Source organism: Nipponia nippon, unplaced genomic scaffold, assembly GCF_047370975.1.
Source record: "Nipponia nippon isolate SJK-2023a ecotype South Korea unplaced genomic scaffold, ASM4737097v1 scaffold_13, whole genome shotgun sequence".
Lineage (NCBI taxonomy): Eukaryota > Metazoa > Chordata > Aves > Pelecaniformes > Threskiornithidae > Nipponia > Nipponia nippon.
The window spans coordinates 1273506-1294414 of NW_028262324.1; the positions used below are offsets into that span (position 1 = coordinate 1273506).

General features: G+C 54.5%; 1 protein-coding gene across 2 annotated transcripts; it reads left to right on the top strand.

Annotated features, from left to right (window-relative positions):
* Positions 1-15775: 15775 nt before the first annotated feature.
* Positions 15776-20396, top strand: SRSF6 (serine and arginine rich splicing factor 6). 2 transcript variants are annotated; one of them, XM_087749406.1, is made up of 6 exons: positions 15777-16034; positions 16274-16422; positions 17737-17864; positions 18095-18303; positions 18652-18741; positions 18862-20396. In XM_087749406.1, exons 1-6 carry the CDS (start codon positions 15928-15930, stop codon positions 19223-19225), a joined length of 1047 nt encoding a protein of 348 aa, XP_087605532.1. In that variant the 5' UTR covers positions 15777-15927; the 3' UTR covers positions 19226-20396. The 2 variants fall into 2 exon arrangements, with proteins under 2 accessions (XP_087605533.1, XP_087605532.1); XM_087749407.1 differs by lacking the exon at positions 18652-18741 and having other exon boundaries at positions 15776-16034.
* Positions 20397-20909: the final 513 nt, after the last annotated feature.

Consider the following 20909-nt stretch of genomic DNA (forward strand, 5'->3'; position numbering starts at 1 on the left):
CCAGACTCTGCTCTGTCCCGCGTCAGACATGTCCTATGCCTCGGCAAGCCCTGGGCAGTTGGTCTTCAAAAAATTAACCGTTGTTTGCAATATACCAAAGTTTATCCGAGGCTTTACATTAATGAGAGGTGATGGAACTTCCAAACCAGGCTCTCACAAGATGTCTGATGGCACGCCTGCAGCTGGACGCCAGCTCAGCCCCCCGACGCACAGCGAGTGCCGCCCGGCCGCTCCCGGCTTCGCCCACAGCCCACACGGGGCTGCGATCCTGACGTGCGGAATGGTTGACCTGCCCTTGGCTACAGCGAGCTCGGTGGAAGCGGTACTTTGAATCAAGTCCTAGCCAGATCTGTGGACGCAGGTTTAGATAGTTGCAGGGGTGAGTGGCAAAGGGGAGTCTGAGCAGGGCACGTCCTCGTACCTCTGCCGATGAGAAGTGGCTCATCTGAGGATGCTCCCAGACGACTGCCTCGCCATCTTCTCAAGTGCTGCTGAAGGTGAGATGTCAGAGGAGCACTTCTGGGTCTCTGGTGAAGCTGATTATAGAGAGCCAGGCTAATATTAGCAACCAGACAAGCTCTTTGGTGTGGAAAGGAAAAAAGCAGACTGGAAAAACGAACCTGATCCCAAATCACTCCCAAAGAAGCTGACGTCTCCAGTGATCCATCCACAAGAATAAACCCAGGGAAATCCCCTGGATTGTGATCGGCCATTGAGAGACTGGATCTGCAGGCTACAGCAGCGAGGACTGAAGGTGTCCATGGGATGGGACAGACGGAGCTGTTGGTTTATTTCTCTTCTTTGTCTCTACACAGGGAAAATTCACCGCAGCTCAAATAACAACACAGCAATTAATCCTTCCTGCTCTCTCTGTTTGGCAGGCACTGCGGCAGGGAATTGATACCGACGTTTCTGGAGGTTAGGAGCAGCGCTCTGCTGCCCTTCACCCTCCCTGGGAGCACCTCCTGCCCCAGCACCCCTCTCTCCTCGGCCCATCCGCTCGGCTGCAAAGGCAGCCCACTGCTTCCAGTATCCACAGGACCCTGGGCTACCACCATGGGGATTTTCCTTCCCTGGGATTCTCACCCTGGGAATTCCCGCGGGATGGCGGGGAGCGGCCTGCTGCCTAGTGCTACACTTGGGCACCTCCAGGTCCCACGGGTGGCAGCAGGGGCAGCTTGTGAGATGTGACCTGGGTGCTCATCCCTGAGCAAAGAGCTTTATTGAGCCATTGCGATCAGAGAGGGTTTGCATTCAGCCGTGAGCACTCAGGCTTGTGACCGGTCCAAGGAGCAAAGGCAAGTGACAGCTCAGGCAGGGCTGGGGTGCCCACAGAGGGAGGCTAAGACACGTCCAGGCCCTGGACCTTCTCTCTGCAGCAGGAAAAGCACTCACACACGTGCGCATGGAGGCACAAGACCCAGGGCGCAGTGCTAGGAGCTCTCTGGTGCATGCTCCACCACCCACTGCCGGCACCGAGCAGGCTGTGTCCACCTCTGCTGCAGGAAGGCAAAGGGATCATCGGCACCGGACTTGGCTGACGCCCAAATGAGAACCTGGGGTCTTGCTGGGGTGTCTGGACTTCTCTCTCCCTCTGGCTCCATCTCAGTGCCCCCAGCACAGACCCAACAGGACCTTCTGCATCCCCTGGAGCGGAGTCAGCAGTGGGTGGCTGGGGTGAGATCAGGAGCACGTGCTTGGCTGATCCCACCCCACCAGATGCCACACGGCGCCCACGTGCCGCCTCTCCTCTCTCACACCACGTACAGCTCCTTCCACCGTCCTTGTCTGATTAATGAGCCCCGTTGGCTTTGCCCTAGTCCCAGTGAGCCAGCGTGCTCTTTTCAACCTGCAGACCTTCAGAGCAAGAGCAAACCCCACTCACGGGGATATGCCATCAAAGGCTCCTAAAGCACACGGCAGGCAGAAATGCATCAAGTTTTATCCCTTTTCCTGGATGAGGGAAGTATTTATTTCCCTGGTTCTCATTCTCCTGCCTGGTTTGTGGAAAAGGCAAATCCCTGCCTTGTGCCCTTTGTACTTGTGTCTGGTGCTCAGCCCTGCTCCTTGCTGGAGCTCCAGCCCCGCGGGGTTTTGGGATGCTATGGTCCCCCCAGTCCTATGGGAAGCTCTGCATGGTGGTGGCCTTCCGTGCCCATCATGCTCACCAGTGGACTCCCCATCTGCTCCTCTCCTCAGCGCACACCTCAGGAGGCAAAGACCTAGGAAAGATGCTCAGGAGGCCACAAGCCTGGCGATCCATGAATCCTGAACAGGAGAGCTCCTAGACCGTCACCTCTTCCAGCTGTTACCCTGTCTTGCTTTCTGTTTTCTCGTGAGAAACATGCTTCTCTAACATGTGCTGCTACCTCTTCAAAGACTTTGAGATGTTCTGGGGTCCGCACCAGCCGGCTGGTGCCTGGGGGGACCGCAGGCTCCTCTAACAGGTCCCATCTGCTTGGTACTGGGGAGGGGAGCGCTGGAGCTGCTCTGGCCTCGCTGCTTTTTTCAGTCATCTGGGAAAATCAATGCTGTTCACTGTCAGCAACCGGCGCCCCTGGGGAGATGCTCTTGGAGAATCTAAGACATGCAAATTGCTTCAGGGACAACGCTGGGGCTGCTGCTCCAAGCCCATTGCAAGAGAGAGCAGTGGGGATGGAAAGAGAAAAACCCATTTCAGCTGGTTAAATCAGAGGCCGATTCAGCAGCCAGCAATTATTTGGACAGAAGAACTCCAACGAGATCTCCAAAGAGAGTTTGGGGGGAGCCCAAACCCACTAATGCAAAGGGCCCAGTCCCAGACAGAGAAAACCTTTTGCTGGCAAAGGGATTTGAAGCAAGCCCTTGCATTATCCCTGGGAGGAGAGAGCTGGTGTTTGCCAGCTGACTGTCAGGTTTCTCCTACTTAGCTTGCACAGCAAGCATCTTTTTGTTCGGTGGTTCTACAGCACTGTGGACTACAAAGTCCCAGCCCATGCCTGGTCTTCCAGCATGCTGCCGGCAGCCAGGGAACCCGGAGGGAGCGCAGGCAAGATCTGCAAGTGTGAATTCTTTTGCACAGTGCCTACCTCAAAGTGGTCCAGTCCTGCAAGGTGGGCGGGAGGAACGGGAGGAAGCCCAGCGAGCCAGGAGCAGCAGATTTCGGTCACTGCTGGCCCAGGTCCCGTGCGCCTGCAGGAGGACTCAGAGGAGGAGGCTAAACGCTTGCAAATGGGGCAGGGTCAGGTGAAACAATCTATTTTCCGTCCCCTCCCAGCAACTCCAGCATTATTAGAAGGTGCTGATGTCTCCAGATCGATAAACAGGAGCAGAGGAGCTGCAAGGGAAGGTCACTGGTGAGCACATGTGAGACAGGCTGATTGCTTTCTCATACCGCCGAGTGAGGCATTTTGCTTGTGAAGTGTCACCCTCTGGGCTGAACTTCACCCTTACGTGCACCTCAGGGCCATCGCATCCCGGAGAGGGCACCCGATGCGCGGGGTCCAGGCCAGTTTCCGACTTGCCTTCCCACAGCTCTCCCCGTCCATGCGTGGGAGCTGAAATGCAGCCGCTCCACTCCAGCGCCTGTATTGCCTAAACAAAACCAGCTTTTCTTCCCCGCCGTCCCTACAGACAGCTTAATGTGTCTTCGGCTCTAATGCCATCACTTCTCAACCCGCGCGCTCTCCTGTTCTTCTTACGTCCCTGTACCTGCCTGGCCATACCTGTGCCCCGTGTTTCATACAGGGACTATAAGGCAGGGCTACATTAAGGTCTGGCCTAGGGCAGCTTTAAGTGCATCCTGGGAGGCTGGACTTGCTGTAAGGACTTGAAGGCTCAGATTCAGCTGGCCAAGTTGCACCTAAATCTCTTATTAGCTGCTCAAGGCGTCATTCCCAAGGACTGCTACGCAGAGGTGGAAAACAAGCCATGTAAGAAGCTTTCAGAAGTGGTTGTGGGTCAGTTCCCTGGCAAAGACACCGACTTCTTTAAAAAGGCTGTGTCTGCCCCTGGGAAGCAGCCCTTTCCTGGCGCTCTCCTGGTGCTCACCGAGGCAACGCCCCGGCTGGGAGGCCTGTGCGATATCTTGCTCCAGGGCTCAGCCCAGCTTATGACAGCTCCCCGTTGGATGCCGGAGGCAGCGGGAAAATCCCTGCACATCACCCACGCCACCGCAGATATAACACGGGGTGAGGTCACCGCAGTGACAGCAAGAGCCGTCAAGGTCCTCGGTGCCATCTCACGGAAAATCTCGGTCCACACCTGGTTTCAGCTGAAACCCGCAGATCCGTGGCCCTGAGGAGCCTGGGCAAGCTCTCTGCGCCGCTGCAGGCAGGCACCACCAAGGTGCCGGGAGCGCAGCCAGCTCCAGTGGCTTCGTACCACGCGGCAAATGCTACGGGCATGGCTGATAACCCAGTTTTGATTTTTCTGGAACAATGGATGCATTTTAGATTTTACTGGGGAAAAAAAAAAGATTTAGCTTATTAAATGCCTCCCAGTCTTCTCCCTAGGTTTGCACTCAGTGAAAACTAAACCGTTCTTATAAACAGGCTTCTCAGCAAGCCAGCAAGTTGTGGGAAAAGGGTAAAATTAAGCCATGAATGAAAACCTTTTTTTAATATCAAAATCTGTAATGCCTTCAAAATGGAAGGAAACTGAAAAACCATCAACTCAATAAAATCTGGGGAGACGCAAATTAATGAACTATTCTTACAAAGGTTACCCATTCTTGAGAAGTCACAAACACGCTGATCTCCTGCTCTGTGTCGTTTAAAAGGTACAAAAATGTTCTCATTTCAGTAGCGCCTTCCATCCCGGGCTCCGCAAGCACAAAAGACTGCCCGGTGGTGCAAGCAGTCACCTGCACCGCAGTCATTCCTCCCTTTGGTTACACGGGGCATTAAATCTCTCTCTCTCTCTCACACGGCGTAGCCCAGAGATGTTTTGCTGGATTTACCACGTTAATTCTGAAGTCTGAACACGTAAAGCTGTGGCAGAGAAAAATAAACTCAAGACATCTTAATTCAAAGCCCAAAGATATAACCTTCATGGAAAGCAGTTTGCACTGCTGAGAATAAATCTCTATCTCTGCTCATGTATAAAGATCTAAGAATAAATTATTTGATAATGTTTATCCTTGCAACATGTGTGAAAGTCTTATATCATTCATTAGATGTTCGGCTTTTGGGATAAGCAGATGAGCGCTGGCTGCCGGTCTCTTGACTCGATAGAAATGCCCTGAGGTCCTACCAGAGTGCATGAATTACTTTTCCCCTCCCTGGGCAGTAAAAGGCCGCTGCCTAAAAGCCGTTGCCGAGCCCAGCCCCGCTGCCGTGCGCCAGGATGCCTCCACTGCCCACCAGCCCTGTCCCGGAGGGGTGGCATCGCCTCATCCGCCACCATCCATCCTGCCTGCTCTTCCCCTGCGCCTCTGCTCGCCAGATCTCCTGGAGCTGGGGCTCCTCCGTACTTCTCCACAGCCTCCGACAGCAGGGTCCCACTCTCCTGCTTGCCCTCATCATGGCGCTCCGGCTGAAATCCCTGCCGGCATCCCAAGGAGAGCCTCCCACCCACCAGGCCGGCACAGCTCGGCAGACCGAAGGGCACGTGCACAACCTCCAGCACCGCCGGTTCCACGAGCATGAGCCGGGCAGGCGCTCTGTTGTCAAGCCTTGACCCTCCGCTTCCTTCCAGAAACATTTTTATTCATGCTCCCCCTGTTGCAAACCCTGCTCCTTCCCTGTGCTTTGGAAGGAGCTCTGACAGGTTGCTTCTCTTAGGGAGATCATCTCTTTGAATTTCCAGCCCACGAGGGTTTAGGTTTTATTAATACTGTTGGGAGTGGGATTTTTAATGCTAAATTAGTTTCAGCCTGAGCCAAGGAGGCCAAGTATCACGGGCAGCATAGAGAAGGATTCACAGGAAGGATTCACAGAAGGTAAAGGTTTGGGTTTTTTTTTAAAAAAAATGCTGTGATTAATCTCCTTAATGCAAAGAGCATTTTCTGTGACGTCAGTTTAATGAGTCAACACTTCTGCCACAGTGCTGCAAAGTCCCTCCACTCATTCAGCTCCTGGAGTCCAGAGAATCTCTGCTTTTTATTCAGAATAAAAGGTGCTGAACCCCCGGGGGAAGGAGAACAGCTGGAGAAGGGGCTAAAAGCCCCCCAGGATGGCATGCGAAGGGGCTCCGCACATCACCACTCTTGCACCAGACCTGAGGTTTTGGAGACCTGTGCCCACCCACCTGCAAACCTTCACCTTCACCAGGCTCTGCCCACCCCGTACCCCGTGATCCCCCCACGCCGGCGGCCGGCATCCTTATCTCTGCCGCGTACGCGGAGGGCTGGGAGAGCAGGGCACGAGCCCTTCCGCGGGGCTGCGGTGCTGCCCGCATCTCACGGACGGGGACACAGGGACTGCCTGCGGGGACAGGCAGGGTTGGGCGCAGGCAGGAGCTGTCTGCGCGGCGGTGGCCAGGCAGCGAAAGTCATCCTGGCCACGGACCTGGCAAGCGGCACCGGCAGCATCGGGGATGGGCAGGCTGGTGCTTATCAGGGCATCCCAGCAGGCTCCTTGCGCTGCGCCTCCGAAGAGCCGTCCCGCGGTGACAAATTTCAGCCAGGCCTGACGTGAACCGAGAGCAGATGGACAGAGGCTGGAAAGCAGATGGAGAGAAGGAAATTTGGACATAATTTGAAGGCCCCAAAGTGTCTTGTTAGGAAAACACACATCACGGGCAGCTGTCTGAGTGGCAGACCAGCCTGCAGCCAGCCACGAACACAAAGGTGGAAAGGAGAGGGTGCAAGCGGAGGCAAAGCACCGCTACCACTCATGAGCAAGTCGCGACCCACTCCGGTCACCGGTGGGGTCGAAGGACAGCCAGAGCTCCCGAGAGAGACCCCGCACCTCACCTCAAGCTTGCTGGCCCGCCCAGGTGCAGACAGCGATTTCTCAGCTCTTGAAGGTGGCCAGCCCACACCACTCCAAGCAAATAAAGCCAGGAAAGGCCGGGACCTCTGCCAGCGCCTGAGACAGCCCGCCTGGACCTCACGCAGCCGCAGAGCCCTCCTGGGGGTTTTCTTCACCTCACGCTCTCGGCCAGAAACCCCCGTGCTGGCGGACGCCAGGCTGGTGCCTTGCCCGCGCACCGCCTGCGGCACGGGAGCGATGGGCAAGGCTCAGCGCCGGCGCCGTGCCCAGGGCAGGTCAGCGGTACTGGGCCGCAGCACCGCAAGCTCCTGGGTGGCTTGGCAGGCTTCTTCCCACCTCATCCTAGATTCTATGATCTCCTCCATCACCCTCCCTTCCCCGCCTTCTCTTTCCCTGCCGCCCCCACGTCCTGCCACCCCGTGGTCCCCAGCCCCGGCGCTGCCACGGCCCACGATGCTGAAATGAGGGCAGGAGCTGCCTGCCAGAGAGCGGGGTGGGAAAATGGGGGAAATGGGAGCGAGTTTGCTGTCTGTACATTGGTTTCTACACCCCTCTGCTGGGCAGTCAGTACAGTTGCTAACTAATGTGGCAGAGAACCGCAGCGGTGGGCAGGAACCAGGGCTGGCAGGAAAGAAAAAAAACCCAACGTGTTTTTAAAATTAAGGAAAAATAACTTCATCAAAATTTCCCAGTGTGGAAGGTCTCCACCGGCCCTAGGGCCAGCCAAACTGGAGTCTGTGCTGACATCCCCCGGTCCTGTTCTGCCTGGGGGGGACAGGATCAAATCGGAGATTTTCATCAGGAGGATCACTGAGAGAAAAATAAGAAAATTCTTGCCCCCCTCCTCTAGATATCTGGCTATCTACAAGAGCTGGATAGGAGGCATATAAAAAAAAAATCACTCATCTCTTATATTCTCGTAAGGCAGCACAAGTTGGGGATTCAGGCTCGGAGACATCTCAGATCAGAGGTTTTTTAGTCTAAGGTCAGGTTTCACACACATTCTGTGAGGCTGTGTCGCGGGTTAACCCCCGCCGCTCGCTCAGCCCCACCCAGCTGCTCGCTCAGCCCCACCCAGCCGCTCGCTCAGTCCCCCGCTGGGATGGGGGAGAGCATGGGAAGGGTAAAAGTGAGAAAACTCGTGGGCTGAGATAAAGACAGTTTAATAGGGAATGCAAAAGCTGCGCACGCAAGCAAAGCAAACCAAGGAACTCACTCCCTCCTTCCCATCGGCAGGCAGGCGTGCAGCCATCCCCAGGAAAGCAGGGCTCCATCGCGCGTAACGGTGACTTGGGAAGACAAACGCCATCGCTCCCAATGTCTCCCCCTTCCTTCTGCTTCCCCAGGTTTATATGCTGAGCATGACGCCGTACGGTGTGGGATGTCCCTTTGGGCACTGGGGGCAGCTGTCCCGGCCGTGTCCCCTCCCAGCTCCCTGTGCCCCCAGCCTGCTCGCTGCTGGGGTCGGGGGAGAGGCAGAAACGGCCTTGACTCTGTGCAAGCGCTGCTCAGCAGGAATGAAACAGCCCTGTGTTATCAACACTGTTTCCAGCACAAATCCAAACCATAGCCCCACACTGGCTACTAGGAAGAAAATTAACTCTCTCCCAGCCCAAACCAGCACAACATATCTATATCTAGGCGCTTCATATAGATAGATCGATTGATTTTATATAAATATAAATAGGATGAGCTGAAATGACAGGCCTTTATATACAGTCCCCAAATTGAATAATACAAGAAATTTGGGTTCAGAGCATAATGAGCGCTTTGTCTGGGCACAGAATGGATGGCATTCCTCCCGTGACCTTCCTCAGGGCAGGCCGGGACCTCCACCTGGAGCGGAGAGGGAATTTTTGCTGGAGTCTATGACCACGCAGGAGATGCAATAGTCTACGTACCACCTGCCAGTGCTACTGGGGAGAAGAACAACCACTTTCACAGCCCAAGGATATCCGTTTCTCCCTGTACGTGTAAGTCCTAGCTGTACAAACACCCATTCAGCCCCGTGCTGGGTGCCCCTGCTCCGATGGAGGGTCCATGGGGGGATGAAACCCATTTGCAGAAGGGAGAGCAAGAGACTGAAAGCCACTAAAGCCCCGTGCATCTGTGCTTGGCTGCCGTCCTGAACTGGGCGCTTCAAAGCCTAAGCCCAGAGGGGACCCACAAGGCATGTAAGGACATCCACTCACATATTGCAAGAAAAGCAGTAGGAAAAACTCACATCCTAGCCACTAACGCACAGAAACAGTCACGGTCAGCTCAGCAGTTCTCTACGTATGGGTCAGGAGGCCCCGTTTTGGTCCAAAGCCCAGTCTGATGCTCATGACTGGCTGGGCTGACCTAGCGTGGCGGCTCCGAAGGAGCTGCTAAGGCACAGCAGATGAATGAGCTACTTGCACACCAGCTCCTGGGAGCCGTTAACATCGCCCGTGCCTTGGCTCAGTTAGAGCCATTTTTTAGTTTGTGCCGTGCCTGGATGCCGATAGCTTTTGGAGCTCTCATGTTTAACAGGTTGGTGCAGCTGGAGGACTAAAAATGCGTAGGGAATCATCCATTTAAAGCACACTGATTTGCAGTGGCCTGTCTCTGAGACAGCACTTCTTTGTCAGTTTGCTTTCTTCCCCCCATCCTATGGACGAGAACTTTATCCCCTGCGATGCTCCTCGACCCTGAGTTTTGGGGAGGAGGAGGAGCCACGTGCGAGAAGAAGGGACCCTTGTAGGCAGGGCCTGCCAGACAGCCCCGGGGAGACCTCACGCCCTAAGCCTCCGTTCCCCATGGACAAAATGAAGATGCAGGTACGTCCGCAGCGAAATACCCGGTGATGACAGGCATGATCACAGCAGCGAAACACCCAACGATCGCAGTACCCAGATATACCTGCCAGAGACCCGACCTGCCCACGTTTTGCGTGTGAATCCCTCCAGTGACGATGCCTACGGGATTCACACAAAGGAGCTATGGGAAAACATGAGAAAACCAGCCAGCCTGCCCATTTTGCCTCTTGAGCCGCACCCGGGTTCAGAACTGGGTTCTCCGGCGGAGAGATGTGACGAGGACGAGGTGACGGGAGAGGGAAGCGTAACGGAAACAGTCGGACGCTTGGCAGCAGCAGCCCGAGACACCAGCCTTGCAACAAACAGCTGGTACATAATAAATTCGTGATATGCATATTTTATACTGTTTTCAGGAGACACTCGCGTATGGCCATACCCGCTGCTGGCAAGACTGGAGAACGAACATGAATTTCACACCGAGGGCTCCTCTGACAACAGATTATAAGAAATAATCACTAGCCAAATATTAGCCCTCAACAAGGCAGACAAATTACATGTGATACTTTTTATTGGAGTAACAACAAAAGACCCATAAAAGGTTACCAGAGCTCTGCTTCATATCTCACAGATTATGATTAATTACAGACTTCCAGCCTTTGTACCGAGAGATTAGAGCCTTTTGCCCTTGGGAGGAAAAAAGATGAATGTAATTTCTTCTTATGACACTCCTCCCACCTTCCACCGTGAAATCAGTAGGAAAAGGCTGCAATACTTATCTTTCTCCATTTCTCTCTTTGTCTTAAGTGCCCAGGAAAAAGCACCAAAGGTCTGAACAAGAGAGTTGCAATCTCCAGCTCTGCAGCGCCAGTGGATTTGGCGGAGCAGGCCATAAACCCAAGGCATCTGAGAGGTTTATCCCGGGCTCCGGGGGCCGGGAACACACCTCCCTCTGTCTGTGAGGGAGGCTGTTGATTCAAAGGCTGAACCTGGCTGCTGCGTGTGCTCACGGACATCGGGAACAGGGCTGTGAAGTCAAGGGCCTAAAAATAATAGGGGACAGCAGAGAGAGGTCAGGGAAATGGCCTGGGGCCGCTGATCCAGGAGGATGAAGAAGATAATTGGATCTTATCTGCATCTCCTTTGAGCAACATCCGCCAGCCTGCCTGGACTGGTAAGAGGTGAGGGTCATCCCTGGTCACCGTGTCACTGGTTTGCAGCCTTCCAGGGTTACCAACAGGTTACCAACGTTACCGTGAGAGAAGGCATCAGGCAGCGCAGGGCTGAGGCCATTCTAACTACAGCCACTGAGGTCAGACAGGTCCCTAAACGGCCGTGGAATAGGGGGAGTTGTTGCCATTCTCCTTCCAGGCACCAGGCTGGTGCTAACCCAGCGGTCAAGCCCCCCAGGGTGGGAGAAGGCCAGAGGAAGAAGAAACAATGTGAAAAAGAGATAACTGTTTATGGGGGACAAACAGTGACAAAAGGGCAGGGGCGTGAGAATCGAGGATTTGCAGGTGGCTTGAGGGGGCACTGGAGGGGGCCAGGGAGCGGCACCCAGGGAGGAGGCACCCCGAGGGCCCCGTATCCCCCCTCAGGTATAGGAACAGACAAACAAAACGAGGCTGCAAGATCCTCATGTGGATCCTCCCTCGCTTTCCACTGGCCTCAGCAAATCTCTCTCTGTTGCCACCTGCCAGTGTTGCCCCAAGGACGGGTTCTTTACCCGCTGTGCAAGGACCAATCCCCGCGCTGAGTCGAGATATTTGCTTTATTTCATTTCTGCGCAGAGATGGGTGCTAGGCGGCAATTCCACAAAGCTAGCACCCCCCCTTATCCTTGCATCGCATATTTATACAATTAAGCAAAGTACTGTTAATGCCTACTGGTTAGTCATTGGTTATTTCTGTCCTCGCTTCGATTTAAAGATACAGCTCCCTTTAAAATCACTACGCGTGTTCAGCGGGTAGGGGTCTTCCTTTGGAGGCGGACAGCCCCTCCGACAGAGGTGTGGTTTGCGTAGAATAATTAGCTGGTTCACCTAGGGGACACCAGTTAGTGGATCTTGCTGACTCGCAAAATGGGTTTAAGGAGGAGTTTTGACACTCAAGGATATACGTTCATTGTTTTAGAGATTTCTTGACCTTCTGCTCCTCATTATAGACATCCTGGTACTCATTATCTTCAGTACATTCCTTCTCAAGGTAGACAATATCATCATAAATTCAAACAATTAGTCACCACCAAGAGCTTTGAGATGTCCTCCCAGAGAGGGTCATCATATAATGGGGGCCCTTGGGCGCGTGAAAGACAACGCCAGCCAGCGCTGGTGTATCCGTATCCCGTGGAACAGGGGACTCCACATCCCACACGGTCACATCATCTGTATGCTCCTCAAAAGCGCACGGGGCGCAGGCACCGACGCTTCTTCGGCGAAGCGGGCACTGCGTGTGGAGATGCCCGCACGGCTCCCCCGTCACTGGGTGTGCTCGGCACGGGTACGATGGAGCCCTGCTCTGCGCGTGTGCTTCACTGGCCCAGAGGCGGGGAGGCCGCCGGTGCCCCGGGCCCAGCGGCTCTGCTGGCCTCGTCGGCAGGCTGGGCTGTGCTAGCGACGAGCCGGACCCAGCAGAGACGGAATCGGGCAACTGCCTCTCCTTGCCCTCCTGAGACATCCCCGTGAGCCAGCGAATGCAGCCCTGGTGCCACGCGTCCCTTTCCCGACCCCTCTCTCTTCTCCGCTGCTTTGTTGCTTTTTTTTCCCCCAACCTGATGTTGCTTTTGGCAGTGGGTCTGTCTGTCTGTCTGTCTCCTTACAGGAGGACCAACTTACTCCTGTGCTTTTGCTTGCTGCTACCTGACGTCCCAGCGCTCAGGATGGGTAGGTCCCAAGCTCAGTGCTTTCCACGCATAAAACCAGGCCAGAAAGGGCTGCCCGTGCGCGTTCCTGCCCCACACGGCTCTGCGCTGAGCAGACTGTTTTCATCCATTTCTAGGGCACCGCGTGGGGATATTCTCCCAAGAAAAGGCAGTGATACAAATGCCGGCTGAGGTCTCGGAGCTCAGAGCATGCACGCCAGCGCCTTTCTCATGAAGAATTTATTTTTCCCTGTTGGAAGGGGGAAAGAAATTCCTTATATTGAGGCAGCGGCTGAAATGAGCGTCAGCAGCTTGTATGTGCTGTGAGGAAAGTACAGAAGTGCAGACTCTTCAGGAAAGGCGATTATTTAAGGCTCTGATCCTGAAGAGCAACCACTTGCAGGGAAGCCCTTAAGAACAGGCTTAGCGTTCCTTCTTATCCTTGAACTTCAGCACAGGCTTACGCGCTATCTTCAACCCAGCACAGGACGTTTCAGCAAGAGCTATCGAATTGGGTTGTTTCCAGCGAGTCTGAGCACGCAGCTCTCCTACTCCGTAGCTGCCAGCACAGACAACTTCAGGAGAATGCTCGTATCCAAGGTTTTTAAAATTTGGGTCGGTGAATCGTTATCCTCCTATGAGAACAGGAGTGGAAAAGAACGGAATATAGCTGCAGTGGGGAGCGGCCCTTTATGATCAGACGTTATAACCCGCGGTTATCTCAAAGAAGACACAAATGACTTAAATGGATTTTTTTATATTGGAAGTTTTTGGTAGGAGAAGCCGTCATTCGGTTCTGTGTGTACAACACTTAATGCAAGGCTGTTGCTGTCCGTGGGAGAGGCTCAGCGATACGATCACGTTTTAGCAATAAATGGCTATAATCCTTCTCATTTCTGAGAAAGGCCTGGTGCTTCAGAGCTGCTTCTCTAAGCAGAACAGCTGAAAGCTGAAGACCACGAGTGTCAGATACGTCCCAGCTCTTCCAGGACAGCTTTTATTTCAGTAGGCTGAGGGCAAGGTGCAGCGTATCTTGTGCCGCTCCCCTCTGTGCCGGGCTATTCAGGACTGAAAAAAAGCCGTTTGAATTCTCTACACAGAGCTGATGAACGCTACAGCCTGGCTAACGGTTAAATTCACCCACACGTCAGAATATTTCCTGGTGGTATTCTATGAAAAAATTACAGCAGGCCTGTAAATTAGTGACTTATCTGCGTAAGGTGGTCTAAAGCAGACAGAAAACACTCACTGAACTCATGAAATCTTCCAAGTCCCCTGTAATGGAAGAGAAAGAGGCCACTGGTTGTCTGTTGTGCTCTATGAATCTAGCTTTTATTAAACGGGAAAAAACGGGGGCTCAAGCGATTTCCCCCCTGTCTTTAACTCAAACTCAGGAGCCGCTCGTTACGGATTAACTCAGGGCGAGGTCCTGCGGACGGCGGGCGGTCGTGGCATCTCTGTGGGCGCGTTGCTGCCGCGGTGCTCACAGCACTGGAGCACCCGCTGAACACCAGCTGCTTTTCACGCAGCCAGGAAAAACCCAGGAGTAGGAGTAAATGGGGCCTTTTCACCTTAAATATTTGAATTGCATAGTATACAATATAAAAATGTTATATGTATTGGAATATAATATGTAGTTTGCATCAAATATACAAATCATAGTATGCACTATGGAATAGTATTACAGTGTAAGGCCCAGCAGACTGAAAGTGGGTTTATTAATATATTGGGAGAATTTTTCCAATTCAGGACATCTATTAAAGGGAAACCGGGACACAGAGCCTGGTAACTCCGGGCTGGTGCTGGGGGTTGCTCCTATGTAACCCTGCCTGGAACCCCGCGGCCAGCGCTCTCCGGCTGTCCCAGCCCGCGGGGGGCCCGCTCGGCACCAAGGGAGGCCGGAGGGGAGCCCTGCGGCCCGGGGCTTTGCTCCCGCTGCCCCTGGGGCATGGCACATGGCTCCAGGCGCGCTGCCCCCGGCCAGGCTGCCCGCCCTCCCTGTCGCCCAGTCCCGTCCAGCCGTCAGGCTGTCCTGGGTGAAGCAGGCCCCGTCAGGACGGACAGGCAAAGCCAGGCAGCAGGCCACGGCCGAGGGGCTGCTCCCGAACGGGGCTGGGGGTGGCAAGGGTGGTGGCCGCCTCAGCAGATGACACCCAGTTGGGCGGGAGCGTTGCTCTGCTGGAGGGCAGGGAGGCTCTGCAGAGGGCCCTGGCCAGGCTGGAGCCATGGGCCCAGGCACTGGGTGAGGGTCAGCAAGGCTCAGGGCCGGGTCCTGCACTGGGGGCACAACAACCCCAGGCACCGCTGCAGGCGTGGGGAGGAGCGGCTGGGAGCTGCCCGGCGGGAAAGGGCCTGGGGGTGCTGGGCGACAGCCGCTGAACATGAGCCAGCAGTGTGCCCAGGTGGCCAAGAGGGCCAATGGCATCCTGGCTTGGATCAGGAACGGTGTGGCCAGCAGGAGCAGGGCAGGGATCGTCCCCCTGCGCTGGGCACTGGTGAGGCCGCCCCTCGAATGCTGTGCTCGGCGCTGGGCCCCGCACCCCAAGGCGGCCATGGAGGGGCTGGAGCGTGGCCAGAGCAGGGCAGCGAGGCTGGGGCAGGGGCTGGAGCCCAAGGCTGGGGAGGAGCGGCTGGGGGAGCTGGGGGGGCTCAGCCTGGAGAAGAGGAGGCTGAGGGGAGCCCTCATCGCTCTCTGCAACTGCCTGAAAGGAGGCTGGAGCCGGGGGGGTCGGTCTCTTCTCCCCAGGAACAAGCGATGGGACGAGAGGGAACGGCCTCAAGCTGCGCCAGGGCAGGGCTGGGTTGGGTATTGGGAAAACTTCACGCAGAGAGCGGTCAGGCCCTGGCCCAGGCTGCCCGGGGCAGGGTGCAACCAGAGCCCCTGGGAGCGCTCACAGAGGCGGCGGTGCCCAGGCCGCTGACGGCCGGACGCGACGCCCCCCCCCCCCCCCCGCCATTCCGCGGTTCCCGGCGGGCGGGGCCCGGTCCCCGCGGCCCGCGCGCGGCGCCATTGCGCACGCGCAGAGCGGCGACCCCGCCCGCCGCAGCCCGCCAGCGCCCGCCGCATGCGCAACGCGGGCCCGGGGGCTCCGCGCACGCGCCCAGCCCCCGCCCCGCCGCCGCCCGCGCGCGGGCGCGTGGTGACGTCAGCGCCGCGCTCCCCCGTCCCCTCCCGGCTCGCGCGTAACGTCCGCAGCGGGCCCCGCCCCCCGCTATAAAAGCGGCGGCGCGCAGCGGGCGCCATTGTGCTGCGGAGCGGAGCGGGCCCGGCCGCGGCGAGCGGGGCTGGCGGGGACCGCGCCCCTGGCCGCTCTCCTCTCTCCTCTCTCTCTTCCTCCCTCTCCCTCTCTCCTCCTCCTCTCCCCCTCCCCTCCGCCATGCCGCGCGTCTACATCGGCCGCCTGAGCTACCACGTCCGGGAGAAGGACATCCAGCGCTTCTTCAGCGGCTATGGCCGCCTGCTCGAGGTCGACCTCAAAAACGGGTGAGCGCCGTCCCGCGGCCGAGGCTCCCCCCCCCCAGGGCCGGGGCCGCCGCGGCCCGATCGCCGCCGCTGCCTCCCCCATGTTGGCGGCCGCTCCCGCCCGCGCTGCCGCGTGGCGCCCGGCCCAAGATGGCGGCGGCGCGGGGGGAGCGGGGGCGCTGCGGCAGGGCCGCCGCCTTTGTCCCGGCCGGGCCGGCCCCGGCAGCCGGCGCCTGACCGCGCCGTTCTTCTCCCCGCAGTTACGGCTTCGTGGAGTTCGAGGACTCCCGAGACGCCGACGATGCCGTTTACGAGCTGAACGGCAAGGATCTGTGCGGGGAACGCGTGATCGTGGAGCACGCCCGCGGCCCCCGCCGCGACAGGGACGGGTACAGCTACAGTAGTCGCAGTGAGTAGGGGCCCGTCTTGCTGCGGGGCTGCGGGGGGAGGCGGCTGGGCCGGGGGTGACGGAGCGGACGGGGCCGAGTCCCGGGGGCGGCGGGGCGGGGGGGGGTGGCTGGGGCACGGCCGGCCGCGGGCGGCTCTGCGGGCCCCGGCCTTGCACCCAGCCACCCCCCGAGGAGCCGGGGGGGCAGGCGTGCGGAGCAGCTCTGGCCGCAGAACTGTGGCCTTCTAGAAAGGGTTTCTCGTTAATTAGAAAGGATCTGTTGTGCTAATTTAAGGGCCCCGGTCTTCTCGGGAGCGTTTAGATGAAACAGTGGTGTTGCATCACTGACGTTAATGAATAAATGCCGTTGCATAATTGGGGGAGAAGCACTCAGCTGTGAACTTTCACGCGAATGCTTCGGTTGAATGGATGGAAGGGGCGGGGGGAGGTTTTCGAGCAGGAATCTGTGGTGCTGAGTGGGGGATATTGTAAATATTTCTACGTTCAGCTGGCTCGTACGGCTTCTTCAGCTGAGCTGTATAGAACTTAACTGGCCTAGTACCGTAACTCAAAGTACTAAGGTCCATCTTTCAGTAATCTCTAGCAGCTTGGTGTTGGGGGGGGCGGGTATCTGTCTTTTTAAAAAGAATCAAATGTATGTTGTTTAAAATTGTTGCATGTTCAATTCAAACTTTTTAACAAGTCCTTGATGTTTCAATTTAAAAGTGACCAGTGGGGCTGAGGCTGTGTCCACTGAGGCTAAGATGACTGCCTTTCCTGATTGGCCATGGCTTTTCCATACATTGTGTGACCCTTGCCCTATGACCCTTTGGCTGACCTTACCGGAAGCCATGACGACAGCAGCCTTTTGCCATTAGACGCAGGGTGATGGTGAGGATTCCAAGGGTTAGACAAAACTGGTTAAACTGAACTAGGTGACTGTTACCTTGCGTGTTTTGTGGCCAAACCACCACCAAAAACCTCATACTGTGATGTAAGTACTTAGTGTAACTAGTAAACGTTTTTGTAAAATGTAGAAATGCATGTAATCAGTTAAGTTTTATATTTTACAATGTTCTGTAAAATAAAACTTAGCAAGGTGAATCTAATAAGGAGCAGTCACTCTCTAACAGATCTTAGGAGCACAGACTTGTAGGATTTTAGTCTGTTTGATTTGCCATTAATATAGATCATGGCAAAATTGCAAAGTTTATTGGAGGCTTAGCGAAATAAAGTCCTACTCCAGTAAATATAACTGTTTAACTAACTTTTTCAGAACATTTAGTTTCCTTCATGCCGGGAGACGATATAACTTTATTTCTTTGTACAATCAAGGTGGGGGTGGTGGCGGATATAGCAGTCGGAGACAATCTGGAAGAGATAAATACGGACCGCCTGTTCGTACAGAGTACAGACTGATTGTTGAAAACCTGTCCAGTCGCTGTAGTTGGCAGGATTTGAAAGTACGTATTAACGTTCCATCGCGGAGCCTGTTGCGACTAGCAGGAAGCAGTAGCTTCCTTTAATATCCATGTTCATTTTGATTTGGGTAGAAGTAATTGAGAAGTGCTTCTGCGTGGATGTTTACACGCAATTAACGCGGCTCGCGTCTGCTCAGACTTGTCTTAGCCAGCGCGGTTGCAGAGCGTAAGCGTGTGGAACGGTTGTGTAACTCTGCATCTACTCCCTGAAGGATTTCATGAGGCAAGCTGGTGAGGTGACCTACGCAGATGCTCACAAAGAACGTACGAACGAAGGGGTGATTGAGTTCCGCTCTTACTCGGACATGAAGCGTGCCCTGGACAAGCTGGATGGCACAGAGATCAATGGAAGGAAGATCAGGCTGGTTGAAGACAAGCCGCGGTCGAGCCACAGGCGATCTTACTCTGGCAGCAGGTCAAGGTAACTTTGGGGACGCGCCCGCCTCTGCATCAAGGCTGCTTACGCTGAGAAGGGGTATAGGTAGCCCTGCCTGCCATAGTTGCCTTCCCTTGGTATTTTAGGAAGAGGGTGATGCCTGAGAACGTGGGAGGAATTATTTTACGTAACGCAGCAAAGCCAGGTCGGAGAGTTTTTCACATCAGATGGAATTCATTGTCCGTATAGCGAATCTAGGCGGACTAACAGTACGTCTTGATGTGGCCGTGCTTGGTTTTGAGAAGTTCTTCGGCAGCTTTTCTCTGTTAGGTAGCCTAGCAGGGCGCACCGGGCAGAAGAATAAGGGACAAATTGCACTGTAAATGTTTCTAGGTCGCGATCCAGAAGACGGTCTAGAAGCAGAAGTCGTAGAAGTAGGAGCAGCCGCAGCAGGTCCCGTAGCGTCTCCAAAAGCCGTTCGCGGTAGGTGTTACGTTGTCTTCTGTCCGCACAGGAATCGCTACATGCCGATCGGTAGATATTTACAACTGCTGTAAGTACGCTTCAGTTCACGTGGAATAAACTCTTGTCTCTTTTTGCAAGATCTAAATCCAGGTCACGAAGCAAAGACCGCTCACGTTCCAGATCTAAAAGCAGGAAGTCTAGATCAAAGAGCAAATCGAAACCCAAGTCTGACAGGGGTTCACGCTCTCACAGCAGATCCAAGGAGAAGTCGGAGAAGTCGCGGTCCAGATCCAGGTCCAGGTCTCGATCTCCCAAAGAAAATGGGAAAGGAGATGCTAAGTCTAAGTCCAGGTCAAGGAGTAGGTCTCGTTCCAATTCTCCGCAGCAGCAGCCGTCTGCCAAGGCTCGCTCAGAGTCGCCACCCAAAAGAGCTGCATCGAGGTCCCGCTCCAGATCTCGTTCAAAATCTCGCTCACGATCAAGATCTAGTTCAAGAGATTAAGACTAGAACTCTCCTCTTGCATTGCACACTATTACGGAACATTTTCCTACTTGTCAGGCCATTAGTGTTATGTTAGTACTTCAGAAGTTGGGTTTTTTTCTCTTGCAGGAGTGAATGGCCTAAGAACTAAGTAATGAGGCATAAAGGTTTAATTTGTATCCCAAATTTGAAAATACCAGATCGGATGGTGGTACAAAGCAGGAAAAGTCCCCCTTTTGTAGAAATTCAGCTAAAAGTTTGATTTTATAGCATTTCCACGGGAGTAACTTAACTACTCTTAAGTGCAAAGTGGTTTTTATATTAAAAATAAACTGAATATAAACAGGCTTCAATCTGGGCTTTTTTGAAAGTATCTTTTTTTTTTTTTTTTCCTATTTTTTTTGAGGGTTTTAGACTATGGCTGTCATTAGCTTCATAGGTTCCAGCTTGCTACCAAAGGCAGGATTGCCTTGCTGGGCAGGTCAGATAATTCTCTGGTTTACCTTAATTTCTGGAAGCAGGCTGCAAACTATATAAACCGGTAACTACTACTAAGATTTTTAGACCAGCAATAAACTCGAGTTGGAGCATTTGTCTTGCATCTTAACTTGCCAAAAGAACGTTCTGCCCCATACTGTGACTGTATTAAAGGGAATAAAGGTACTCGGGAGCCTGTATCGTACAGTATTGCTGAAAAATGCTACGTTTCGAACTTGAAAGGATGGAAGCTTTCTGACTTTTTTTTGCTTGAATATCAAGTGTCACTCAGTCGTCGGACACTAACGTGTCTCTTGGATGTGGTCCAAGTCACCAGTATCTTGTATGGTTTGTCGGCCTCTAAATACCTATTGGAGATGAAAACTAGGTAAATAAAACTGTCTTCCCTCCCTTTTGACTCATTTATGTTAACATTTTGCTTCAGACTAGGAGAAGTATAATCCTATTGTGTGTAAGTCTGGACTTTGTTGGAAATGTAATCTCTCTGAGCTAGAGTTCTAGTCTTAACAAAGGCTTTGCTAAACCACAGTTGCCAATTCACTTAAATTGTGGAATAGGACTCATCCCAAAAATTCCCCTTTATAGCTAAATTGATTTTTGTAACATGCAATAGCGAACATTAGAACTGCCTTGTACTCTTTATACAACGTGTAGTTTGACTTGTATAAAATTAAATTGGTGACTCAAACTCCTGTGTTTGTTGCAGTGTGATGGGATTCTTTTTCTGCCTCCTGCTGGGGAAAGCCCAGTTCATCCTGCCTGCCTCTTCTGCTGGAGTCACCTCTTTGTTTTAGTAGGAGACTCGGGAGCCCTTGAAACGCACGCGGCTTTGTGCGTCAGGCCAGCGGCGTGCGGCCCTGCACGTTGTCCGTCCTTGGACGTCAACGCAGCACCTCTGCTCGGAGGCGCTGCATCGGGCACGAGGAGGACACCGAGCGCGTGTTCAAGCGCGACTTGATGCCAGCTTTTCTCTCCTGGGATTGCTTTATGATCTAAACGGTTCTCTTGAAAATGAATATTCGGCTCCTTCCCGTTTCCCGACGATGCCTGGAGAGCGGGAGCTTTCCCCTGTTGCGTACGAGTAGCTGTGCTAGGGCAAGGGATCCCGGGATGAGTCAGGTCAGTTCTGCCCGAAAAGCTGGCATTCCTAACGGAACCCGAACGGGAGGGATTATGTGGCTTCTGCCGCCGTAAGATCTGGTTACTG